Source organism: Lampetra fluviatilis, chromosome 43 (assembly GCF_964198595.1).
Source record: "Lampetra fluviatilis chromosome 43, kcLamFluv1.1, whole genome shotgun sequence".
NCBI classification, from domain to species: Eukaryota; Metazoa; Chordata; class Hyperoartia; order Petromyzontiformes; family Petromyzontidae; genus Lampetra; species Lampetra fluviatilis.
Window position 1 is genome coordinate 5,375,990 of NC_136317.1, and position 23,492 is coordinate 5,399,481.

General features: G+C 47.2%; 1 protein-coding gene across 1 annotated transcript in view; it reads right to left on the reverse strand.

Annotated features, from left to right (window-relative positions):
- Positions 1-23,492, reverse strand: part of LOC144947047 (uncharacterized) — a 143,297-nt gene that overhangs the window by 66,621 nt on the left and 53,184 nt on the right. Inside the window, exons 2-7 of the mRNA XM_078876192.1 lie at positions 15,490-15,549; positions 8,184-8,273; positions 4,759-4,803; positions 2,225-2,269; positions 2,003-2,065; positions 158-211 (exon numbers count right to left, since the gene is read on the reverse strand). Of these exons, the coding sequence (XP_078732318.1) occupies positions 158-211; positions 2,003-2,065; positions 2,225-2,269; positions 4,759-4,803; positions 8,184-8,273; positions 15,490-15,549 (357 nt within the window). The remainder of the gene's footprint in view (positions 1-157; positions 212-2,002; positions 2,066-2,224; positions 2,270-4,758; positions 4,804-8,183; positions 8,274-15,489; positions 15,550-23,492) is intronic.

Consider the following 23,492-nt stretch of genomic DNA (forward strand, 5'->3'; position numbering starts at 1 on the left):
CGTTTAATTAATTTCGTAATGCTGTCTTAATTATAATTGTTCTTTTATATAAATTTTTGTTTTATGTGGAGATGCAGAACAGGGAAGTGGAGATGTTTATTTTATCTTTTTCAGGGTCTTTAACCTTCAAAGGATTTAAAAGACGGAAAGCACTTACCGTTGGGCCCAGTAATCCTGGTAATCCCGGACCGCCAGGATATCCTCTCTCTCCCTGTGGCAAACAAGGCAAAAGCCAGTGGTGTAAACTTGAGACGAAACTTTTCTGGTCTGTTGCTCTAGTTTTGTGTGCAGCACTAATCCCTCTGTTAAAACGTTTACTCACGAGGGTTAGCCACCACCTAGCCTGCTGTGTGTACGCAGGCTACGACAACACTCCTGAAACAAGAATGCTGTTGTTGTTGTTATTGTGCAGCTTAGGACTTTGTGGAAGGGATGACTTTTAAAACAAGTTTAAGTTATTTCAATTGATCGCCGAGGCTGCTGCTCATTTCCCAATTTACAGCCTTGGGCAAATTCGTAGAAATTCCACATTCGGAGAGGGGGGGGGGGTCATCCCCATATGACAACTGCTGCCAACGTCCCCAAAAAGTGGTGCCTATTTTATCGATCCTCGAGAAGATATGGGCTGAGGTGACCCCCAACCAGGAGTTGAACTTGCAACCTTCCGATTGCGAGCCACTCGCCCTACCGCCGGCTAAGGCTTTGTGTCCTATATTTATTTCGGTGCACTAAGTGGAATAGCAGCTGCATTCAGGCACTGTGTGAATGCAAGTCGCACGATGTATGGTACTGTAATAAGATTTGTGGGTCATGCGATCAGTGGTCAAAGAATTGGTTCGGAGTTGCTGGAGGCACGGCCTTTAAAATTTGGACTTACTTATAAGACTAAGACAACAATGTCACAATATTAGAATCGTGTACACAACGTAAACAATCCATGATTCGCAAGGCAAAGGGGGTTTATGGAATACGTCAGCTCATGGTTTTCAAGAGAGAAACGGCGTGCGATTAGTTTACAACATGGCCAACTCGTAGCATATCGGCACGTTACACACACAGACTGTGGGACACCGCTTGGAGGTTGCATAACCCCCCGAGATAAGAATCTCAATGAAGCAGTGTGGCAAAATAGAGTTAAAACCATTGCTAGTAAGGGTATCGTTTTCAAGATAAGGCTGAGCAAACTTCTTGGTAAACAAACTCATTAGTTATTGTTGTGGTGCTCTGCGAATCCTACATACACACATATATGGACCTCTGCTCAAGCTATTTTAAACCGTCAGCCAATGGGTTTCTAAGGAGGTTAAAGGCTCAGACTTGGAATGGTGATAATCCTCCTGCGTGTTGCTTTAGAGGGGTAAGGCAGTAGAATTGCAATGGGGCTCTACGTGTTCCAAATAAACTCAAGAGGGCCCAGAGTTGATTTGTCCTGCCTCTCCTCGCCCCTTCCCATGCCTCTTCAAAGCCAACCTAACCCATACCTTATCACTTATCAGCCTCACTTAGCACCTTGTCCAAATATATACCCTATGGTATCTAGAAATCTCATACATTTCATTTATTTTATCTTGCCTTGCAATGTTTATCATGTTTCTTTCCCCCCCCCCCCGCCGGATACAGTATTTGTATTTCATTCACCTCCTGCAAGCCTGGAATGTTTCTCAGCCGCTATCATTATGATTTAATGGACGTTATGGACATGGCACGGTAATTTATGTTAACAAGAGTCAAATATTTAGCACGTGATTAAATAATGATGGATGCACTTTGCAAAATGAGCATGCCTTCCTGATTGCATTTGCGCAAAACTCTCTACAAAACATCCCCCCAGGCATAATTCTTTAGCACTCGCTTTAAATTGGTCATGTGCCACTCGATGAAACGGTACAGAAATACCCGGGCCACTGGCTCAGCGGGACCATCCGTGCAAATCGAATAATCTCAAACTCAAACGGTGCACGCAAGTAAAAACAACACTTAAAAGCCAGACTGGGGGCCTTACCTTAGTCCCATTGCATCCTGGGATACCGTGAGGCCCTTGAGGGCCATCTTGTCCCGGCAAACCCTGAAAATAAATAAAATGTAAAAAAAAAACAACTCAAAGTTTGATATTGTACATTTTCATATCTAGTCCAAAAAATATTTCCACTTTGCTCATTTGTATTTACAGATTTAAACTAAAATATTGTGTTGGGTTTTATATGTATATATATATAAATCTTACCGGAATACCCGGTGTCCCAGGAAATCCTGGCATTCCTGGGGCACCCTGAAGGAAACAAAAAAACAACATTCACATGTATACTTTATCTAAATAAAAATGTTTTCAACTAAATTTAAAACACAAAAAAACCACAAGTGAGGTTCAGGGCAGGGGGGGAAACGTCGGAGCAACCAGGGCCTACGCACCACCACCAACAACAAAAACAACAATTGACGATGATACTCAGGGGCATGCAGGGCAGCACTAACGAGCCCCAGGGCATCCAAATTATCCGGTGTTGATATGTTTTCCGCTAAATATATCCAAAAACTTGTTACTTTAAAAAAATTTTTTACTGCATTAAAGAGGACTATGTATGCATGTTTAACTTATTTCGCACCATGGCACGCAGCCAACCGTGATAATTGGAGGTACGGCAGAAGGACAACAAAATAAACAAGAAAAATCAGTTGTAAATAAATAAAAATTCTATCGAGATTCTAAAGGGGGCAGCTGCAGGAATGGTGGTGAGGGAGGCTCTCCGCCTCCCTCACCACCCTCCCTCTCTTCCCTTCTTTATATTGATCTATTCCTCTTACTAGCTCTTCTTCCTTAAACTTTATATTTTTTTACTCATATGTTTTGCAATAGTGTATCCCTTAAACTCCTATCCTGTCCGCATCCTTAAAACATTAACTATCCTTCCTCACCTGGCCTCCCTATCGCTATCATCACCCTTCCTTGTCATCCCTTTGCCTCCCCAACACTCAAACCCCATCCTCTTTTCCCCATCAGCCAATAACTAATGTCCAATTTATCATTCTTGTAAAGCGCTATGTAACATCCTAGATAAGAGAAGAGGTGGATTCGCAACGTGATCCTGCAACACTTCTTGTGGTACACTTTATAAACATTTGTAATCATGCGAAATTGGTCTATTATAGCAAACGCAGGCTTTTCAATAAGAGACAAAAATCCCCCATATAGCCTTAACAGACTGTTGGGGCAAGTGCTGTTAGCGAGCACCTATGAAGGCTGGCACGGCACACCGCACCAGGTACTCATTTGGGGCTGAGTCGACCTAGGGGATGCCCAGGACCGGTTCAGATAATCGTCGCTGATTTTGGTCGCGAGCGGGAATCGAACTCGGGTGGCCGGGTTCGTAGCGCAGCTAAACGCTGCACTACCGCTTCCTACTTCAGTAAGAGACAAAGACATACACACGTACACGCGGCACAGATATCGCTCCACGAGACTGTTACAATGTTGATGCCCTGTGTTGTAACCTTGGCTACACGATACGTGTTTATATCCGCGATAATTCCGACCCATATAATTAAATTAATACATTGAAGCAAAAGCACATGGACAAATACCAAGCCACCACCCACACACACACAGACTGCTTACTGTTTGCTCATGAATTTGAAAACGCTAAGCGGTGCTGTGAAAGGGTTCCATTTGAGCGAAATTATCTCAGGCACCCGAGGTGCCTTTTTCCAAATAACATTTGCCGATTGGAAAAATATTAAGGCTGTAGTGGCCATATTTCACAACTCTGCATAACATAATAACACATGACACATTTTAACCCCCCCCCCACTCGCCCCTGCTTCTGGAAGATCTCCAGTGATTACGATAAAAAAAAATTGCCAGGCAGGCCCGACTCGGATGACACACACATTTTTGCTCCATATCGGCGTTCCGTCTCCTGAGAAGGCATTGGTTACGTTCATTACCTGGGAAGCCTGGGACAGAATGCCATGTGTGTATGTGTGTGTGTCCTCTTATTCATTAGAGAAAACGAAACAAATAGACCTATCTATGGTGGGGCCCTTATTTTGTGCGAGACCTAGGACAAAATTGACCCTTTGCCTACCTCGCCACACTCCCACACCCCCCTGTGAGAGGCCCTGCATTCATAACATCTGCCACAACACACCCACCCTCTAAAGGTCGCTGTCTACTCAGGGGGGTGTGGGTTGGGGAGAAACATGACAAAACGTGGACAAAAAATGTAAGCATCGTGAGAATTGCAATCTCGGAGCTTTTTGACCAGAGAAAATAAATCCAAGACAGAGCATTGCGGCCTTGCCTGAGGGATGACCTTGTGGAACTATGTCAACACTGAGCCATGCAAGTATACAGGGTAGATAAAAACAGACGCGGGCCAATAGAAATTATACGAGACCACGTTAAGTTGTGAAACACGACATTGTCGGCATTTGCGAAAATGCAGGATTCAACGTGCAAGTAGCAGGGCGTCTATTTCTTCGGTTTTAATAGATCCTCACACCCACGACGCACACATCGAATCGTGCGTGATTGAGATTCGCAGACGTCGCGTGAAATTCATTCACATGATTCCTGCCGCCACCGCAGTAACCACGATGCCAATAATAACAATAAAGTAAATCGTGACAATTCATCGAATCGCGAGTTTGGGGGGAGAGCCGCTGCACGCCTCGTATTTACTGATGGGAATTCTCAGAATCGACTTGCGGGAACAACGACTTTTAAGACGTCGTTCAAGATAATGTACTCAAGCAACTTACGCGATTTCCTTTTGGTCCATACGGGCCAGAGTCTCCACTGTCACCCTGAAAGTAAAAGGTCAAATAATGTTAGTGGAGGCACGTTCACACACATTGTTATTTCGTTACAGGTGTGCCACATCGCTCGCTGACTCGAGCCAACCATCAATCAACCGGCAGTTTCTCATCATGAGTTAAATTACTACGTGAAATGAGGCTGGTATTGCTGGCCATGACAGCATTTTTTTTACTTTACGGAATGTATGGTAATGTATATGCTTACATTGAATACCAACCTGTTAAGTATTTAACATTGTCTTAAGAAAGCTCAGAATTTAAACATACATATCGTGTAAGTTATCCTTTGCCAATAGAGGGTCGTGTTTATAAACAATAGGCAACATCTAAACCATATGAGAGAGTCCTTAATAAAACTCCCTACGAATTAAATCTTAAGCAGATTTGTAAAAAAAAACCAGTGTTAAAAAAAATTAAACTCATGGAGTGCAAATGTAACATCTTTATTTCCTTATTTACAATTCTTGAAGACGAAAAAAACCTCTACACTTTGCTAAGGGCACACCCTTTGCGGACAAGTCCCGCAAGCAATAGAAGAACATCCTTCTCATACGAAACTTGTGACTGTGCGTCAGGGGACGCTGACACTGGCATGTAAACAGTCCAACCCTGTAAGCGAATGTTCGGAAATTTCAATCAAACGAGCATCTGGCACAGCAGGTATCTCATGTCACCTTCGAGAATCTGTGAGCCAGCCCACAAACACTCGAATCCAATGCAAACAATGCGGGCCGGTTACAAACTGCTGCCATGCGGGTCGCCCCGACACAACCTTGACCAAGTGTCTCGATACTAATAGGGGTTTTCCCCTTTTTTTTGCTTAATGTAAGCATGATTCCTTGCAAAAGGTGTCAGTTTTGTTGGCAGAAAAAAGGGGGAAAATCCTATTAGTATATTTTGGTACTGGCAAAGGAGGTCCCATGATGTAGCTGCTCAACCCGAGCTCTCATTACTCTGGTAGTTGCGTTGTCTTGAACTGTGCGCCTTTTGGCGTCATCTGGTCGAACACCATATGAGACTAGGCTCTAAAGAAAGCTGTCTCTGGTGTGGACCAATCAGTTTCAAAGACAATGCATAAATTATCAGAGTATTGTTTTTTTTTGCATTTGACTGCAAGTATTGTGGTTAATGTAAGCATGATTCCTTGCAAAAGGTGTCAGTTTTGTTGCCAGAAAAAAGGGGACAACCCCTATTAGTATATTTTGGTACTGGCAAAGGAGGTCCCATGAAGTGTCTCGATTGGTCGACGTTACACCGCCCCGTTTATTGATCTATTAATGGAAGAGGCCACTGTTCCCGCAGATGTTTTATTCCAGCGCTCATCTCTCCGTTACCAACATCAGCACGGAGGCTGGCAGGGGCACAATGACCTCTTTCAACGGGGTGGGTCGGCAAGATACGACTGTGCGACCCTCCTCTCCTTTCTCCCGACTCGCTTTTACTGAAAAAGCTACGGATGTTTTGTAACCCGCATACAATAATAATATGTAGGCGATAACGATATTTGTTATTCTAGTTGCACCGTGTAGTGGGTTTAGAGGAAGACAGTCTCACAGTGACATTATTAATAACAAATATTTAAAGGTGCAATACTCACGATGAAGTTACCATGTGCCTTGCTTTAATGGACATGTTCAGTTACAAACACCATCAGTAGCGCTACTAAATTTTACGCCGTGTGTATTCTTCGTAAATGTGTTTTCAATTGTAACAATTTTTGGCATTCATTAGTTCATCATTGGAATATTTTTGTCGAATAATTTTTTCTTAACATTTTTTGTCGATTCGGGGCCCCCCTTGTGGCCGACCGGGCCCCCCTATGCATCTTGTAACGCTGGCGCATAACCCCCCCCCCCCCCCAATAGTTGCGACCCTGAATGCCAATACTCCATGTGCTCGCGTCGTGCAGAAGGGGCCCCACAGCTTGCCGCGTTGTTTCTTTGGCACAAACAACGCCGTTAAGAGGCCAATGGGAGGAGAGCCTCTCCTCATACTGCAGGCAAAACTACTTTTCTCAACAGCGAACTTTAGAAAGGGGCCCCACAACTGATTAACCTGACCCTGGTGGCCATGTGGTTGAGAGTGGTTTGCGCCGATAGAACACAAGCAGAGGTTGCGAACTTTGTTTCTCCTGCTGCCTCTTGCGCTCCGGCGGGCGATGAATATCGTTTCGCTGTTGATCGCTCTGACTTTATGGCGCTGATTAGAGCTCCTGCTGCTTGACCTTAACTTAAAAATGTAATCGCCACTTGTTTTCCCGGAAGATAAACGATTGCATTTGGGGGCCGGGTGGCGGGGGACAATATGGGTTCCAGGAAAAACTCCCACTTGCTCTACGGATGGGAGTCAAACTTTTCAGGACGGACATCGAAACAAACCACACGTTTGGTGAACTACACAATTAAAGATGCGCTTCACTGGGAAAAGAAAAGTCTTCGTCAACCACGCTCTATCCACCGCTGGAAAGAAGACTTCTCACCGGCTCTCGCTATTCTATCTCTCCTTTGGACGCCATTCCGTCGCCAGCGTTTTGTCCTTGAGCCGTCTCATAGGCGAGATGTGTCCCCGCCCAAAGCCCACTCGCAATTCCATACGAGTCAAATATCGTCGCTGCCAAACAACCGGCTTGTTTTGAAAAACATGTGCTCCTCCCCTTTTGTTTCTTTTGAATCAGATAGTATTTTTTGCAAACAAATTCAAAGTGAGGATGAGGAGATGGCGTGACAAGAACCTTGGAATATGTCCCACAGGCCGTTGTCTGCCAAGGAGGTAACGGGCTACTGAAGTTGCAGAAAAGGATTTTACTCTAACGTTTGGTCGGGGGGGGGGGGCGGAGGTCTTCAAATCAATGTCAACTTTTCAAGACTGGGTCATTGCCTTCCAGAAATGTTCGTTAATAATTCTTAGAGCACTCATTAACAGCATGGTTTGCAGTATATATAATAAACTTGCTTCATGGAGCATGATAATGTAATCATTCATAGCTATTGAACTGGGGTAGTCATTATGAGTACAAATATATTCATCAGCAAAAATATTTTTAAATATGGTAAAAAATATCAAATATAATGTTGAGGCCTATGGTCAGGCTTTTTCTGGTTAACGCTTCCCTTGATTCTTCCTTTAGAAGGACCATTGCACAAAAAATCACCTAAGATTAACATTTTGCCTCTTTAGAGCATTGACATTGACCAATCCATCACAGAGTTTTATGTCACAAGAAAAATAAATTGGTCAGAGCGAACGTGGCGCATCTGTGTGTGTGTGTTTTAATGGTGATGGGAGACCACAGTGGCGCAGAGCTGGCAAGGGTTAAGAGGTCGGGAGGAAAGGGGCCACAGGCGAGGTGTGGAGATCATCGAACGTGCCTTGGGACCCCTCAGGCCCGGCTGCCCCTCGGGCCCCGGAAATCCTGGAAGGCCTGAAGGCCCCTGCAGCCCAGGAAGGCCCCTGTCTCCCTGCATTCACAAACACCCACAACAAAACCCCAACGTAAATCACGGGCGGCAAATACACACGCAAAAAGAAGAGAAAACAAAGCAAACAAACCGACGGGCCCTTTTTATTTACCGGTTCTCATCCTGGTCAGCTCACAGCTCGAAATAAAAAGCCCCCTTCTCTGTGCATATTTTTAGCCTGACATCACAGCATCCTGTTAAGGAGCATTTCAATTGGAACAATGCTGTCTGTCTTTTGGAGGAGTTTTTTTTTGTTCGAGCATCCGAACAAGGGGGCATTTAGTTTGTTTGCAACACACAAAAATGGACTGCAGCTACCAGGCTCAAATCTGGAAGAAAAAAGAAATTGCGATGCTTTCAGAATTCAGAACTACCAGACATCTCCCCAATGTATAACGACTGGAACTTTACAAAAGCCCTTCACTTAAAAAAAACTCCACATCATTCGTAATATACCCCACAATAAATTCCTCACCCTCACCCGTAAATGCAACCATGGCACTCCAGTTCACAGATTCCCCCCCACCACCACCACCGGCTCGCAATCCGGTCTCGAGTTAACTACGAGAGATCGCCCAAATTACTTGGATAGATAATGAGTTGTGTAAAAAAAGGCCTATACCCTTATCTGGCATAAAGATGTTCAAGCACCACCATAGAGACACGAATTACAAGGCATCAAGTCTGCATTAGCCACACCTACTTGCGGCCAAAAAAAATAAAATTAAAATAAATATGCTTCGATAATGTACACATTAGTCATTGAAACTGATTGGCATGCACCAATGCTATAGAGGACAGGATGCCAAAAGGTGAACAGTAGAAGGACAGTGCAAACATGATCAACAACACCCATTTCGTCCCGATGATGGACTTGCCCAGCATTTAGGCACTCATTATCATCATCAGCAGCCATGGTTAATCCACTGCTGGATGAAGATCTATCCAAACAGTCACGACCTCTTAGGGTCCTGCGATGTGATAATCCACTCGGCATCTGCAAACGAGCGGATTTAAATCGCTCCATCTCTGCGATCACCTCGGACTAGATGCTCTAGAGCCACTATGAAACTGCATTGTACCGTAGGTCTGGCACCACTAGTTTAATTCCCCGGCCCTATTCAGGCTTCAAGCCTCGGGCCTAAAACAAGTTTATGTACTCCGGGCACTGACTGTGACCTTACTTACCGCAAACAGCCAATTACGGACCGGCGTGTTTGTGCAGTCATGTGTGACCTGGCTGATACCACCACACTGACCACACATGCATTTCACTCACATGCCCTGGGGCATTGACCTGGTGTTTCAGAGGCGCTGGCTCCAGTACCCAACATGGGCATTAACCTCAGGCCTGGCCAGTCACCTCAGCCTGCCCGAATACTCAATGATAATAAAACTGGCCAGGTGGCCCCAGCGATAGAGCGGACAGCTTCGCAATGCAAAGGTTTCGAGTTTAAATCATGGTTGGGGGTTTGACTCAGCCCTTCGCCGAGCAAAATAATCTATTTCAAATTGATGAATCGATGCATTGTTAAACGCCCCCCCCAATTCCGTTTTCTGGAGCGCACAGTGAAGTGACGGAATATGCACAGCAAGCTCGATTTCAGCTCAGCAGTGGCACTTTCCCACCGTTGCCCTTGTACACATGGTTTACCGTATGTTTGGTTCGATGCTCCACGTGCCATAGGATCCGTACACATGTGTTTTTCATTGCACTAATATGAGGGGTGGAAAATTGTTTTGGTGGAGTCCCCACGGTCTGCCCTGGTTCACGGCGGCAGTCAAATGTTTGCAGCCAAATTTTCCTCGGCCAATGCAGTTGGATGACCTTGCGAAAAACAATGGGGTTGCGTATACGTGAAATGCTTGACAAGCTACCATGAAATAATATAACTGATAAAACATTTGTTGAGTGAGAGTTCCCTTTGACCAAATTACCCCGTGTTATTAGGATTTGGCTACTTGATGGGCAAGAGGTGGCAGTACAGCAACGGATTCTTTAATGTATTTGTGTGAAGCTTTGAGTGTCTCCTCTCCTGTATGTAACATTTCCATGAGTACTCGGATTTCCTCCCCCACACAAACTCATTCGTGGAAATTGCCAAACATCCCAATAATGCGGGACCCTTCTGAAAATAAAGAGTCTTAAGTCTCAATGAGGCTTTTTTGGGGGGGTAAACAAAGGGCCTTTGCATAATGTACAACAATAGAATGCTTTCAAAATACTAACCTTTCAATATAAAATATAAAAAAAACTGAACAAGTCGATTTTTTGTTTAATTGGCCACTTTCTGCCAACTGTGGCTCAGTGGGAGAGCGAAAGTCTCACAATCAGAGAAGTCCGCGGTGGTGCTCTTACGGATGGCCTCGCCCCCCCCCCCGCCCGCCCATAGCAATGTGGAATTTCCACCATTAACTCAGGGCTGGGAACAAGAGAAGAGCAACAGTGTCTCAATGCTCTTTAATGGGTTTTTCATTGTCAAGGAATCTATAACTTTGACCCTTTGTTGTCGACCTCTGAAGGGCAAGCAAGGACAATCTGATCGGAAGCTCGGCTTCATTCGTAAACACGACACTCAGCACACACCTCGTCAGATAGACGCGGGACGGGAGAACTCCGCTCTGAGACTCATTAGCCACAGAAACACCCACGGACTTCCCGCAGAATCGCAAACAGCTGCAAAAATTCACATTCTGCGCGGAAATCCCTCCAGCGGACAAAGAATGTGTTGATCTCATTCGTCCACATCTGCCGAGTGTTTCGTAGCGCTAAGGGCACCGCTCTAGCAGGACGTGTTCTTACGTCGCGCATGCGCTCACGCTTTGGTGTACTGCAGTACCACCAACACATCGTGCCGTGGTGCAATTGTGCAGAATACGAGCAACGAATTGCGAGGTCATTCCTATATGCAAAGCATGCTGGGACTCTTCATGTATGCATGCATGTACGTTGAACTTCTTTCACACCGTACGTAGCCAACCGTGCTAATCGGAGGTGCGGAGGAAGGACAACGAACTAAACACAGGAGGGTCCTGGTGTGTGTTTGCTGTGGGAGACACTTGTGCATTCGTGTTATGGTTTCAGTAATGTTCAACGTGTAGCGAAATGTCAGCTCCAGCAGTTTCTGTGAATTACGAGTGAAGCCATCACCATCTGCGTGACGGCTGCAAACAAATGGATTTCACAACGTGCAACTTGTGCGTCAACAAATCCAAATGAAGTCATTCATCTCATTAAGAAGACTCCAAGGATTATGACTGATTGCCCCTTAGCCTTTTTACCCACTTTCAGGCCAGAATATCAGAAGCAGTGATGACCGATCCACCGCTCGATGTCAGCCTCCTCGCAAAGCCGTCACCATCTCCCACAGTGCTGTGACAGCGCAATCCACGGAGATTGCTGCACAGGAGCTAGATGTGTGCTCCCATCTCCAGTCGGCGTCTTCCTGGGTGCATTCCTTCATTTGGCCGCCGTTCCATTGTGAGTCTCAACCACCACCGTTTATTTGTACTTTGCTTATCAATGTATCATTCAATTCAAGAAAAAGAATCCTGCCCAAGCCCTATTTAGCGTGTTTTCTTCACGGTCAATGCGACATCTCGAACGTGCGCATACATCAGAGGCAGAATCTTCATTCAGACTGGAGGAATCCGATGAGCTATGAAGCTCTTTGTCACAAATGTCCAGGATACATACCTCATTATCCACGTGCTCCTCCTGTGCATTTTATTCGAACGATTGAGATCAGAGGGGGGAAATAGCGCCCGCCCCAAGGACTCTCTCTTGCATCCACGTTTCCGTGGACCCCGTCAGGGATTGCTCATCGTTGAGATAAGAAAAAAGACAAGCGAGCGGTAGGCGGCAGCATGGACGCAGCCAAATTTGCAGTTGACAGGGCCGCAGAGATTGAGAGATTATCCCACGTTCTCATTAGCCTCAGTTTTTGAATGCGGTCACGGCAAAGCGAGCGGACGCCAAACTGCGGCACCGCCGGCCGGGGCTTGCTTGCGTCGAGAGCTCGGCGAGCGCCTGATCGATTTAAGACGCAAGCTTCCCAATCATTTGGACCCACGATGAACGGCGCGCGTGTGTGTACGCACGCAGGCAGCGGTGCGGCGGTGTGGGAAAGCGCGATCCTTGTTCTTTGTTCTTCGTTCACCAAGAGGCTTGGCACCGCAGATTAATACTTTTGGTCTCTGTGCGTTACGTGATAACTTTTGTGGAGGGGGGCGGGAGGGGGGGACAGGGGTTAGAACTCGGGGTATCCAATATCTGTTCCGCACCCCCATGACCTTCTGCGTTTGTCTTTACGCCGTTTCGCATTGGAGATCGAACCAAACTCGATGAACGGTTGGGTGGGTAACGGTACGTTGATTCCGTTCATTTACATTTATTCTGAGGGACTCAAAAGCCATGACGTCCATTTTCGCCTAGATTAGGGTATTACTCGTGCTTAAATTTAGCATTCGCAATGATGACTCGTTCGATGCCCCAACAACAGATCGCTGAGCTTATTATTTGGAAATGCTGCCGCTGCCACCGCCGCTGCGTTGGTGGTGGTGGAACACAATCAACAACAACACCTCAACGCATTCGTCAATAACAATGCGGCCTTAAAATAAGTAACATCTGTCACAGGTGACGTTTTAGGACGACGGTCCCGTCCTCATAAGCAACGAAGGCAGGCCCTCCCTTTATAGGGCAGCGTCATTTACAAACACGCTGAGTTTTCACCGATCGGCGCTGCGCGATGGGAGTCTTCCAGGGTGGAGCACAGTTGGGGGGTCATCAGATGCAGTGCGCCGTGTCCCACTTCCCCTTCGCAGAGCTTGCTTCCCGTCGCCTGGCCTTCAGCTACACACGTCTGCAAACGGGCTCAATGCACGGCGTCCCGCTTTGCCTATGCTCGTTCCATACCAAGGGCGTCGGCTTCACCAACACGCCCAGAGCACCCATCACAAAGCGGTGGGTAAACTTGTGGGGACGCGTTGCGCGCCCACCTGCGCGTGTGACAGCTGGTGCCCCTCACCCCCGCCCCCCTCCCCCCCCGCCCCCCCCTCCACCCCCACCCGCTCCCCCCTCCACCCCCAGTGCTCTCGGACTTGAGACGAAAATTTGCGAAAGTTGAGATTTTACTGCCGGATAGCGCGGCCGTGCCTTTGAATTGCTCGCGAACACCGACTGTTATCGCGCCAACGACGTGAAGTGAATTGCCGCAGTTAGGCGGTGCAACGCGCGTGTAATTGCACATTCAGAAAATCCTGCGGTTTGAGCTAAAGAATGTTTTACAAATCTTTTAATCTTTTTCGCTTTAAATAGTTTTTTTCTTTTTACTCGTCGGCCTTGTGTGCCTACAGCAAGCCTACAGCCAGGGTTTACGTGCTGCGTGTATACCTTTCCTGTTTTTTTATGCGCCTGGCAGGCTGCGTTAAATCGAAATCGCAGACGTCCTTCCAATACGCGCGTGTGCACACACACACAACCAGAGGCCTTCCGTAACGCATTTTTAAAAAAAACAGCAGCCGGCCTCTTCAATTAACCTCCAAAAGCACTGCCGATAAACCAGGGACTTGATGTTCCGCTGTTCTAACTGGGCACGCAGCAACACAATCCTGTAACAAATGTAATTAAGCTATCGTATCTGAGCAAAGGCAGGATAGCAGTGAAGTGATATTGGGCTTTCGTATGTGCTGTATGCGTACAACAGCTGCTAACAATGACGTCAATTCGAGAAGTTTCTCTCTCTCTGAACGGGCACATCAACAGCCAGAACAGAAATGTGTACGGGAAAGAAACGAACGATTGCATATACGCAACGAAGTTGTCTAAGCTAGGCGATTCTAGTCTATTCTACTCTGCTTAGGAGCTAAATCCTAATGTCGAGGTCTGCTGCTGGTTACGACAAGAGGGCTTCAGCAGAAAGAGAGTTCATGTCGTGTTGCTCTTCTTCCTCCTTCGTTGAAGGAGTGCAGACCACAGCGGGTTTCCTGTGCGGTCCATAGTTTTGGTTGTATGGCCACAATCACATTCCTGTGGCTTGTCTTGAATGTGTTCCGATGAGTAGCTAGGTATCTCGATGCGCTCTCTATCTATCTCCGTGTGTCTGGCTTCATCTTACGTACGGCAATACTGCCCACTCGTGAGATGAGGTGGAGGTCTGCTGCTGCTCGCTACAGCGATAGGCCTTCAGCAGAGTTCATGTCGTTTCGCTCTTCCTCCTCCTCCATTGAAGGTGCACAGCAGACCAAAGTGGGTTTACTCTCCCGTCCACAGTTTGGGCTGCAATGTGGCTTTGTACTCTTTGGTTCCTTCGGTAAAGTCACTTAGGTAGAAAAATAAAATAAAAATGTTACCTACGTGACTTTACCGAAAGAATCAAAGAGTGTGGATTCCTGCAGTCACGAAAGCTTCAAATCAAGATCGATGTGGCTTTGTCTTTAATTTCCCATTCGCGAAGGAGATGATCCTGGCGTGCAAACGATGTTGGGATGGGTGGGAGACGGAAAAGCCCCCCTTCTCACGCTGGCGCCACCGGTTATGCGTTTTCACGTTGCCTTCAACACAACTAATACCGTCATCGAGCCGATGTCATGAATTTAAATCCAGATTGGCAACGTGATCTTGACATGCAAACAATTCTGGGATAACTGTTATATTTTCCGAGTGAAGATGCTACTACATAGTAGTATGTATATATACACGTGTGTGTGTGTGTTAGCTTCTGGTCGACTCAGCCTCAATTGAGTACCTGGTGTGATGTGTAAACATGGCCACTGGGGAGACAAAGACGGCCGGGCATAGTGCTGGCCAACCCACCCCTCGCATGTCGTGCCGGCCGTGATAGGTGCTCGCTAACAGCACTTGCCCCAACAATCTGTTACGGGGAATCTTTCTCTTTGTGTTAGCTACGATAGCTGATGACCGTCACTAACAGCTGCTCGATTTGCTGCAGGTCAACATAGCCCATGGGTCACGATTGCGACACTGAGCGTTGTAAATCTCCACCGAGCCTTGGCGAAGGTCCCGAGGTCAAAACGAAGGTCAAGTCAAATTCACGGTGTTAGCGCAGGCGCACGTGCACACACAGGTCACACGCGTAAAAAACGTACACGCGAACACTCGCGCGATGAGTTCCGCTCCGTTAGAAGTGAGAAACTCAACACTGATTTAGCTAAACAAATAATCGCTTAGAACAACGATGGCTTAAGCACTTACCCGGTCTCCTTTCACTCCGCTGCAGTCACATTTAGACCCCGGAGAGCAGCCATGGCACGCCTGCAAAACAAAACCACGTCAAAATCATCAGTGCTCATTCTCCTGCGAAACCTTCAACCCAAACGGGGGTTATATTTTACAATGGAAACCGGCACACGCAACGGTGACAAGCTTTCAGAAACTGAACCCCCACGCGATGGGAAAAGCGATCCCACAGGAATTGTGGGGCCCCCCTCCCTTCCCACACCGCCCCCTCGGCGAGCTGAGTTAGAACTGCGTTTGGCCGCTTTGACGGCATTGGCGTTTGCGATCATCGTCAAACGGTGCTTAACGCCGAAAGCGTTCGCAGCTGGAATTTTACACCGTGGTTCCATTTTGCCGGTCCGGCCCACCCGACCAGGCCGTGTTTGACCTTCTCCACTGCCCCCCCACCCCCCCCCCCCCGTAGGGCAGGCTGCCTGCGAACGGAGAAACACGATAAACCGCGGCGATAACATCTCCCATGGTTCCAAGGCACGCACGGAGGGGCAACTTGGCCGACTCCGTACGTCATGCTTACCGCTCGAGGCTAACATCGTTGGAGGGGAGGGGGGGTCGGCGTTGGGGGGGGGGGTACTTATTTTTCATTTCTGTAACATACTGGACGGGGAAAAAGAGCTGCGATTTAAAATGACTCAAGATAAGCACCCCCTTCTCGTAGCAGAATGATGTTTCAGTCAGATGACGATGACGACAATGACGATGATGATGATGATTTCAGGCAATATCTCTTCATCAGAGTGAAGAGAGTTGCGGAGCAAAGAGGTCGACCGACGTCAACTTGAAGATTGTCTTTCATGCCGCGGGGCCTTGAGAAAACTTGGGAACACTGTTCATTATCGACTTTCTTACAAAACTCGTTCGTGTTCTACCCAAGCCTCGCAGTATAAATAAACTGTGATCTCGTTTGTTAATCTCCACCCACACCCCCCCCCGGCTCCTGACCTGCCCCCATCTCGCTCTTCTCTGAAGAGAGGCTTGATGCACAAAGCATGAGGCCGCCGCTGTGTATATTTCTCATTGTGAGGCAAGTGAGTTTGAATCTGCTGAGTTTTCTTTTTGAGCTACGCCTGCGCACGGCTGCCAACGTCAAATCCCTTCAAAAATGTTCGTCCAATTTCGAGCTAGTAGTCATTCTCAGACTTGTTTGATGGGATAGGAAAGCCCACCACACAATCAACAACATGTGCAATGGATATGCTCCACTTGTGCTGCAACGAAACCTTCATAAGCAGCCCAGACAACACCAGAAGTTTAATATCACTTTCTTTCCCAAAAAAGAAAAAGTGGAATGGACACAAAAAAATAATCCCCTTGGAATGACATTGAATTCCCTTTACAACTTGTTTTGGAGATGATTTGAACGGTCTATAATGCAATGCAGCTGTCAATGGGAAAAAAAAAATACATTTTCACCTAAAAAATGTGGGCTCATCAACACCCGTTTGAGCCGGAAAAACACCACGGAGACATCACAGGGTGCTTTGGAACAACCGTTGTGTTTAGACCGGGGCGGAAATGCTCCCAGATGTGGAACATTTTCCAATCGAACGCTCAACACGGGGTTGACAGAACAACAAATGTGCGTGGCAGCTGCAGGCGGGCAAGTACGGCGGGTTGAATCGCAGCCACAATTCAATGCGAATCTCCCGGTTCCCAGGCTGCGTGCGTTTTCACCGCGGCAATCGCCCGCAGCGAGCCAATTGTGAAACATCGCAAATGATGATGTGGATTTTTTTTTTTTTCAGGTGCACATCTGAATAAACGCCGCTCAGGGTTGGGAAATGTACTATTGTGATCGTCTGCCGTGCGTTCAAGCGCCCCGGCTCCCCTGCAACGGTAATGAATATTTTTCCATACGGAAAAGGCCCTCATGGCAAATCAGGCGAGCGAAACGCACAGTACGCTGCACGGCTTTGCCCACCACCCCCCACCCCCCCCCAATATGACACATAAATTGGCATGAATCGCAGCGTTTGTTTGGAAATGGACGGATGGTGGCCATCGTATCGGCGCCCGCCCTGCATTCATCTCCCCGCTATTCAACTGTGCAATCGCGGTCCGTGGGCTTGCAGTGATGAGCGTGAAGAAACACTCGGAAATTGGCGGAAAAACACCTTGAAATTGATGTTGGGTTTTTGTTGCAGTATTACAGAATCATTTTTTTAATTGGCCTGCAGGGCATTCATCCCTAAACTGTGTAATAAACTGCTACGATTTGCAACGGGGGCTCCTTCTGTTGCCGTATTTTAAGTAAGATTGACATTATTCTACTCAATTCCGCATGCAATTTCCACATCTTCCTCGTTCGACACTCGTTCTTAATCTTTCTCTTGCAACTATTCGAGCCGTTTTATTCGCTTAAACTTTACACAATTGTGTCAGGTTTACGCAGAGTGCTCCGAGGCGGGGGGTTCGCGTCCCCCCCCCCCCACACGAAATACGCCGTCGCAAGGGTGAAGATCGATTGCCCCGGGGAGTCGCTCCTACGAGCTGTACAAGTCCCTACCCCCGCACGAGGGCTGAACGCTTTGTGGAAAATATCTAATTGCGATTTTTCCGACAGATATTGCGATTGCGATTTGATTTGCGATTACATTTTTTAAAAGTCAAGCTTCAGTTCAATATTCACTGTGTCATAGATTTTAAACATGTGATGGAGCATTACCACATGACACCACCAAAATATGAACTGCTCTATCTATATATTCTAATGCAAGGATGAGAACTTAAAAGATATGAATTGCTTCCAACATGTATTTATTTAACTGTTTTCATTGAAATAGAACAATCAAACATAGAACAATTAAGTAAAATAAATAAAGTCATAATATCTTCTTGGTTCTTTCGGTAAAGTAACGTAGAAGGGAAATAATAAAATAATAAAAATACAACATAATAAAATACAATCATTTCCCTTCTTCGTGACTTTACCGAAATAACCAAGAAGATGAATCCCTGCAGTCACGAAAGCTTTAAATCGAAAGTTATAATAATACAAAATTAAATAATTCCAATAAGAAAGTAACAGGACTTTTCAAATCGCAAAAAAAAATCGCAGCCTTTGCGATTCGCTAATCGCATTGTTTCAAATAGCGATTTCGATTTTAAACCGATGAATCGTTCAGCCCTACCCCACAGCGCCGTGCGACTAAATTGCCTGACACACGTCGGAGCCGCGGCCTCCCCTTGGCACCGATCGATGCCGAAAGTGCGTTCCGTGGCACCGAAGCCAGGGGAAATGTTCCACAAGCGACTGGCTGCTCCGGCGGCGCTCCCGTCCGCGGTGCAATTATCACGGCCCTCCGTGTGGCTCGTTACCAAGCGAGGGGGGTTGGTGGTGGTGGGGTGTGGGACGTACTCCTGTGTTGTGAAGGCAACGCAACGCGACGCACTTCCAAGCGAACACGCTCGCGGACAGAATAACAACAATGCGGCCTAACAGAGTGGAATGTCGGGGGGGAGGGGGATGGGCGGGTGCGTAATATGTATATCTGTACGTCTTGCTGCGTCGAAGTGTGTACATCCGATATGTCATTTTAATATAAACAAGGTATTGTAATTGGAAGGTTGAAAGTTCAAATCCCGGTCGGGTGTTGGCTCAGCGCATCATCTCTCCATAGTTGATACAAATGAGTAGGGTCAGTGTTTGTCCCGTGGAGAGACTTGATGCTGCCACAAGAATGTGGAATTTCCACCATTGGCTCAAGGCTGTGAACGGGAGACGAGCACTGCCCATCTCAAAGCTAACTCGGGGAGGAATCCGCTTTTTGACTTTAATTTATTGTTATCCGTACGTTTGCTTCTGATTATTCTTGCATCACTGACATACGTGAAAATACACGTGAAGTTAATGCCACCGCTATCAGGGTAGGCTGTCAGCTTGCCATGATTGCACAAGTGAAATTCCCATCGCAGTGGAGTTCCGTAGAATTTAATCATGCAGCTGCAACACGTGAATCTGAAACAAGCAGGGTTTGACAGCACATAATTTTTCTAAATTACATTTATTGGACTTCTGGACAGGTGACATAGTACACTAGAGTTCACGTTTAAGTTCAGACCCATTAAACAAAAAAAAACTGCTTCCAAAATAATGAAACGTATTGACGCCCATGGAGCACTTGGGTAAACATTCCTGGGACGTAAATTATTTGATTTCCATGGCGGAGAAATGTGGGAGGTGGAGCAGGCAGGAAGAGAAACAGGAGCAAGAGGCAGGGAAGGAGACAAACAGAATCTGTTGAAAATATCACATCTGGAAATTTCACTACAGGGCAAAAAGTATAATACTCGGGGCTGGCTTTTAAAACAGTTATGGCCCTTAGGAGAGAATGGATCAGACACGTGCGTCACAAATGGCCATTGTTATTTTTGTTGTGATTGTTATTTGCTTGTGTGCATCTGCATCTTCTGGTCGGGCGTCTGCATCCCAGAGGTCGCAACCGGGTACCCGATACCCGTACCCTACCCGATACCCGGCTACCCGTACCCGGCCGGGTACGGGTACGGGTAGGCCGTGAGTCACTAGTGAGTAACCGTTTGTCACTCATTTCGGGTAGGGTACGGGTAGGGAACGGGAACCCGTACCCGGCCGGGTACGGGTACGGGTACCCATTTGCGACCCTGGTGCGGCCGGGTACGGGTACGGGTAAGGAATCAAAACCCGTTTGCGACCTCTGCTGCATGCACCACTCTACCGGTGTCCACCTGCCCCTCTCTGGCTTGAGGGTCTCCTCCTCCTTCGATGGTGGGGAGTTGATCAGCGGTGTCCGTTTGTTCGTGTGGAGGTTCGCGAGTGAGCCAGTGAATGGCTTCAGGAGAAGCCTCGCGGTGAACATCTGGAATGCTGCCGTCGAATGATCGATCGAAGCGGGTGGTGACGGTGCAATGTGGTCTGCGGTTTGAGATATTGACCCACGTGGAGATTCATAGACGTGAGTAGAGACCCACAGATTTACAAAAGACAAATATCCTGCTTATATAGCCTGAACAAACTGTTGATGCAAGTTGATGATCGAAGTGGGTGGTGGTGTTACTATGTGGTCCATCGTTTGATTCGACTGACGTGGAGTTTCATAGATGTGCGCAGAGACCCACAGACTCGCACGGACACCCATAGACTCACAGAAGACAAAGATCCCCCATATATCCTATAACAGACTGTTAGCGAGCACCTACGAACGCCGGAAAGGCACACGAGGGGGTGGGTGGCCAACACCACGAATGGCCGCCTTTGTCTCCATAGTGGCGATATTGATACACCGCACCAGGTACTCATTTGAGGCTGAGTCGACCTATGGGAGGCCCACAATCGTTCAGATAATTGTCACTGGTGTAGGCCATGAGCAGGAATCGAACTCGGGTCACTGGGATCTTAGCGCAGTGTGCTAACGAATACACTACCACTCCCCACTCACAAACACACACACACACCTGATCAACATCTGAAATTCGTTTTGCTGATGATCAAAGCAGGCAGTGGCGTTACCATGTGGTCCATGGGCAGAGAGGTACTCTTAATTGCCCATCTTTGATGGGGGTTATCGGCATGGTGGGTTGCTGCGTACACGCGTGTACACACGCAGCGTACACGCGTGTATGCACGCAGCATACACGCGTGACAGGGTTACCCCGTCTACCGCACGTGGCGGCGCTGTGCAAACCCTGCGTGAGCTTCCGCCCTCGGCGCAGGAGCCATGAATCAGAATGTTTATCTGTACTGGAGGAGGAATCCGAAGAGCTGTAAAGCTCGTTTTCACAGATGTCCAGTAGGGGCACGGGGTCAGAACGGTACAACAACAAACAAAAAACAAGATAGGCGTCCAAAGCATAGGAAAGTTAAGCAGATCACGAACAAAAATATATACGAAAAAAAGTCAACTCTATTATTTTACTCGGTGAAGCCCACTGAGCTACAAGCTTCTTTTTCAGAAGCGACCTCGCCACAAATGATATTTCAACGAAGTGGCTAATCGTGTGCGCACATGCCGGTATGTCCGATCGGATGACTCTGCGGTAGAGAGAGCGGCTCGCAATCGAAAGGTCGCCAGTTCAAATCACCGGTCGGTGGTCGACTCAAACCGTTCCTCCTTCCAGGGTCACACGAATGTGCACCACTTTGCCAGGAGGGTCAATAGTGGATGTCCTATGCAAATAAAAAAAGACTTGCCTTGTCATAGGAATGTGGAATGTCCATCGCTGGCTCAGGGCCGTGAACAGGAGATGAGTGGGGGCCCCATGTGCAATTTGATGGGAAGCTGCTCTGAATGTTTTTTGTTTCATGCTCGTTCCCAGGAGGATTTGGTCTGTGTGCTGGACTGGGTTATAGGATTGTTAGGCTCGTGCGCACAAAAAAACCCATGAAAACCATTTGTTTTGGACATGGTGTTACATGTGTGACTTGTTACGTCTATCTACACATGTGCGCGTGTCTGTGCTTGTGTCAGCATAATCGAGAGTTGGAACATATGCTGGCATGTTTACGGGTGTACGTGTGTGTGTGTGTGTACGTACGTGCGTGGGGAGCGGTGGCACAGTGGTTAGCGCACTGCGCCGTGAACCCAACGCGTGTATGTATGCTGAACTTCTTTTGCACCGTACGTAGCCAACTGTGCGAATCGGAGGTGCTGAAGAAGGACTATAAACTGACGACAAAAAATCAGTCCTAAGGAAATTAGTTTTCAATTGAGATTTAAAAGTGCGTAGCCCCAGTGGCTTCCTAATATCGGAAGAGCATTCCAGACGGCCGCAGAAGCGCAACTAAAATGGCACGATGCAGTCACCGTCTTTGTAAACGAATCGAGTTCGATTCCCACATCGGTGACGAATATCTAAACCAGTCTTGAGGCTTCCTCTTCGTCCACTCAGCCTTCAAGGTTAGCACCTGATGGCAGTGCGTAAACATCAGCACTGGGAAGAAAGAGGCACCCGAATGTGTTGCTGCCCTATAGAGGTGCTCGCTAAAAGCACTCGCCCCAACAACCGGTGTAGGCTACACGGGGGATCTTTGTCTTTGCATGTGCGTGTGTGTTGTGTGCGTGTGCATCCCCAGTGTGCTGTGCAGCTACAGCGTGTGATCAATTTCCCCGCGGCTCTGATATCCACCGTCACCGCTTCCCGCGCTCGTTGCTTGCAGCTGTGCAGCAGCGCGAGCAACATCACCTCAAGCACCGCTCACGCCGACAAGCACTGGAACATTCAGTGCTCCCCCAGGAGATCCTAACCCATGCAAGGCAGTGCGTACACGCCCGCCCAGCCAATCCCAACAAGTTCCACCGCTCCAAGTAGTCTGTCCACACAAACACGGAACAGGGCAGCTGCTAAAACTTTTCAGCTTCGCATTTTTTAATGGAATTTTTTTGTTATTTACTAGATATTGCCATGAGAGTCAAAGTGAAGTCAAGGTTTTTTTTTTTTGCTCAAATGAAAAACGTAGGCAATGTTCATCTGCCGTTTACAGCCCTGAACCAGTGGTGGAAATTCCACTATCCTATGGTTGGGCCGAGTCTATCCATAGGACAAGCACAGTTGACCTCTCTACAACATGGTATTTGTTTTAATGACCCCGGAGGGATGATGGGCCGAGTCAATCCCAAACCAGGTTTGTGAGCTGCTCAGATAGTAGCTAGATTGTGTATAAGTGTCTAGATAATTATTGATGAATACCGTTTCCCCCTTATCTTGGTGAAGTGGAAGATGTGTTAAATGCTTTAAGTCACCATAATGGAACATTTGGGAAAATGTAAAAAAATAAATTCTGTGAATTGCATCAACGTGGTATGGGGGATTTTTCTTGAACGTATCAAATGAGACGATCAATGAGGATGCTAATAACATCATTATTGGGTGCTGCTGCTGCTGCGTTGGCAGTGGTGCACGAGCACAACTAACAACAACAACAAAAACCTCACTTCTCAACAACACTCACTGTCTTGTTGCCCTTCCTATGATCACTGTTTCAT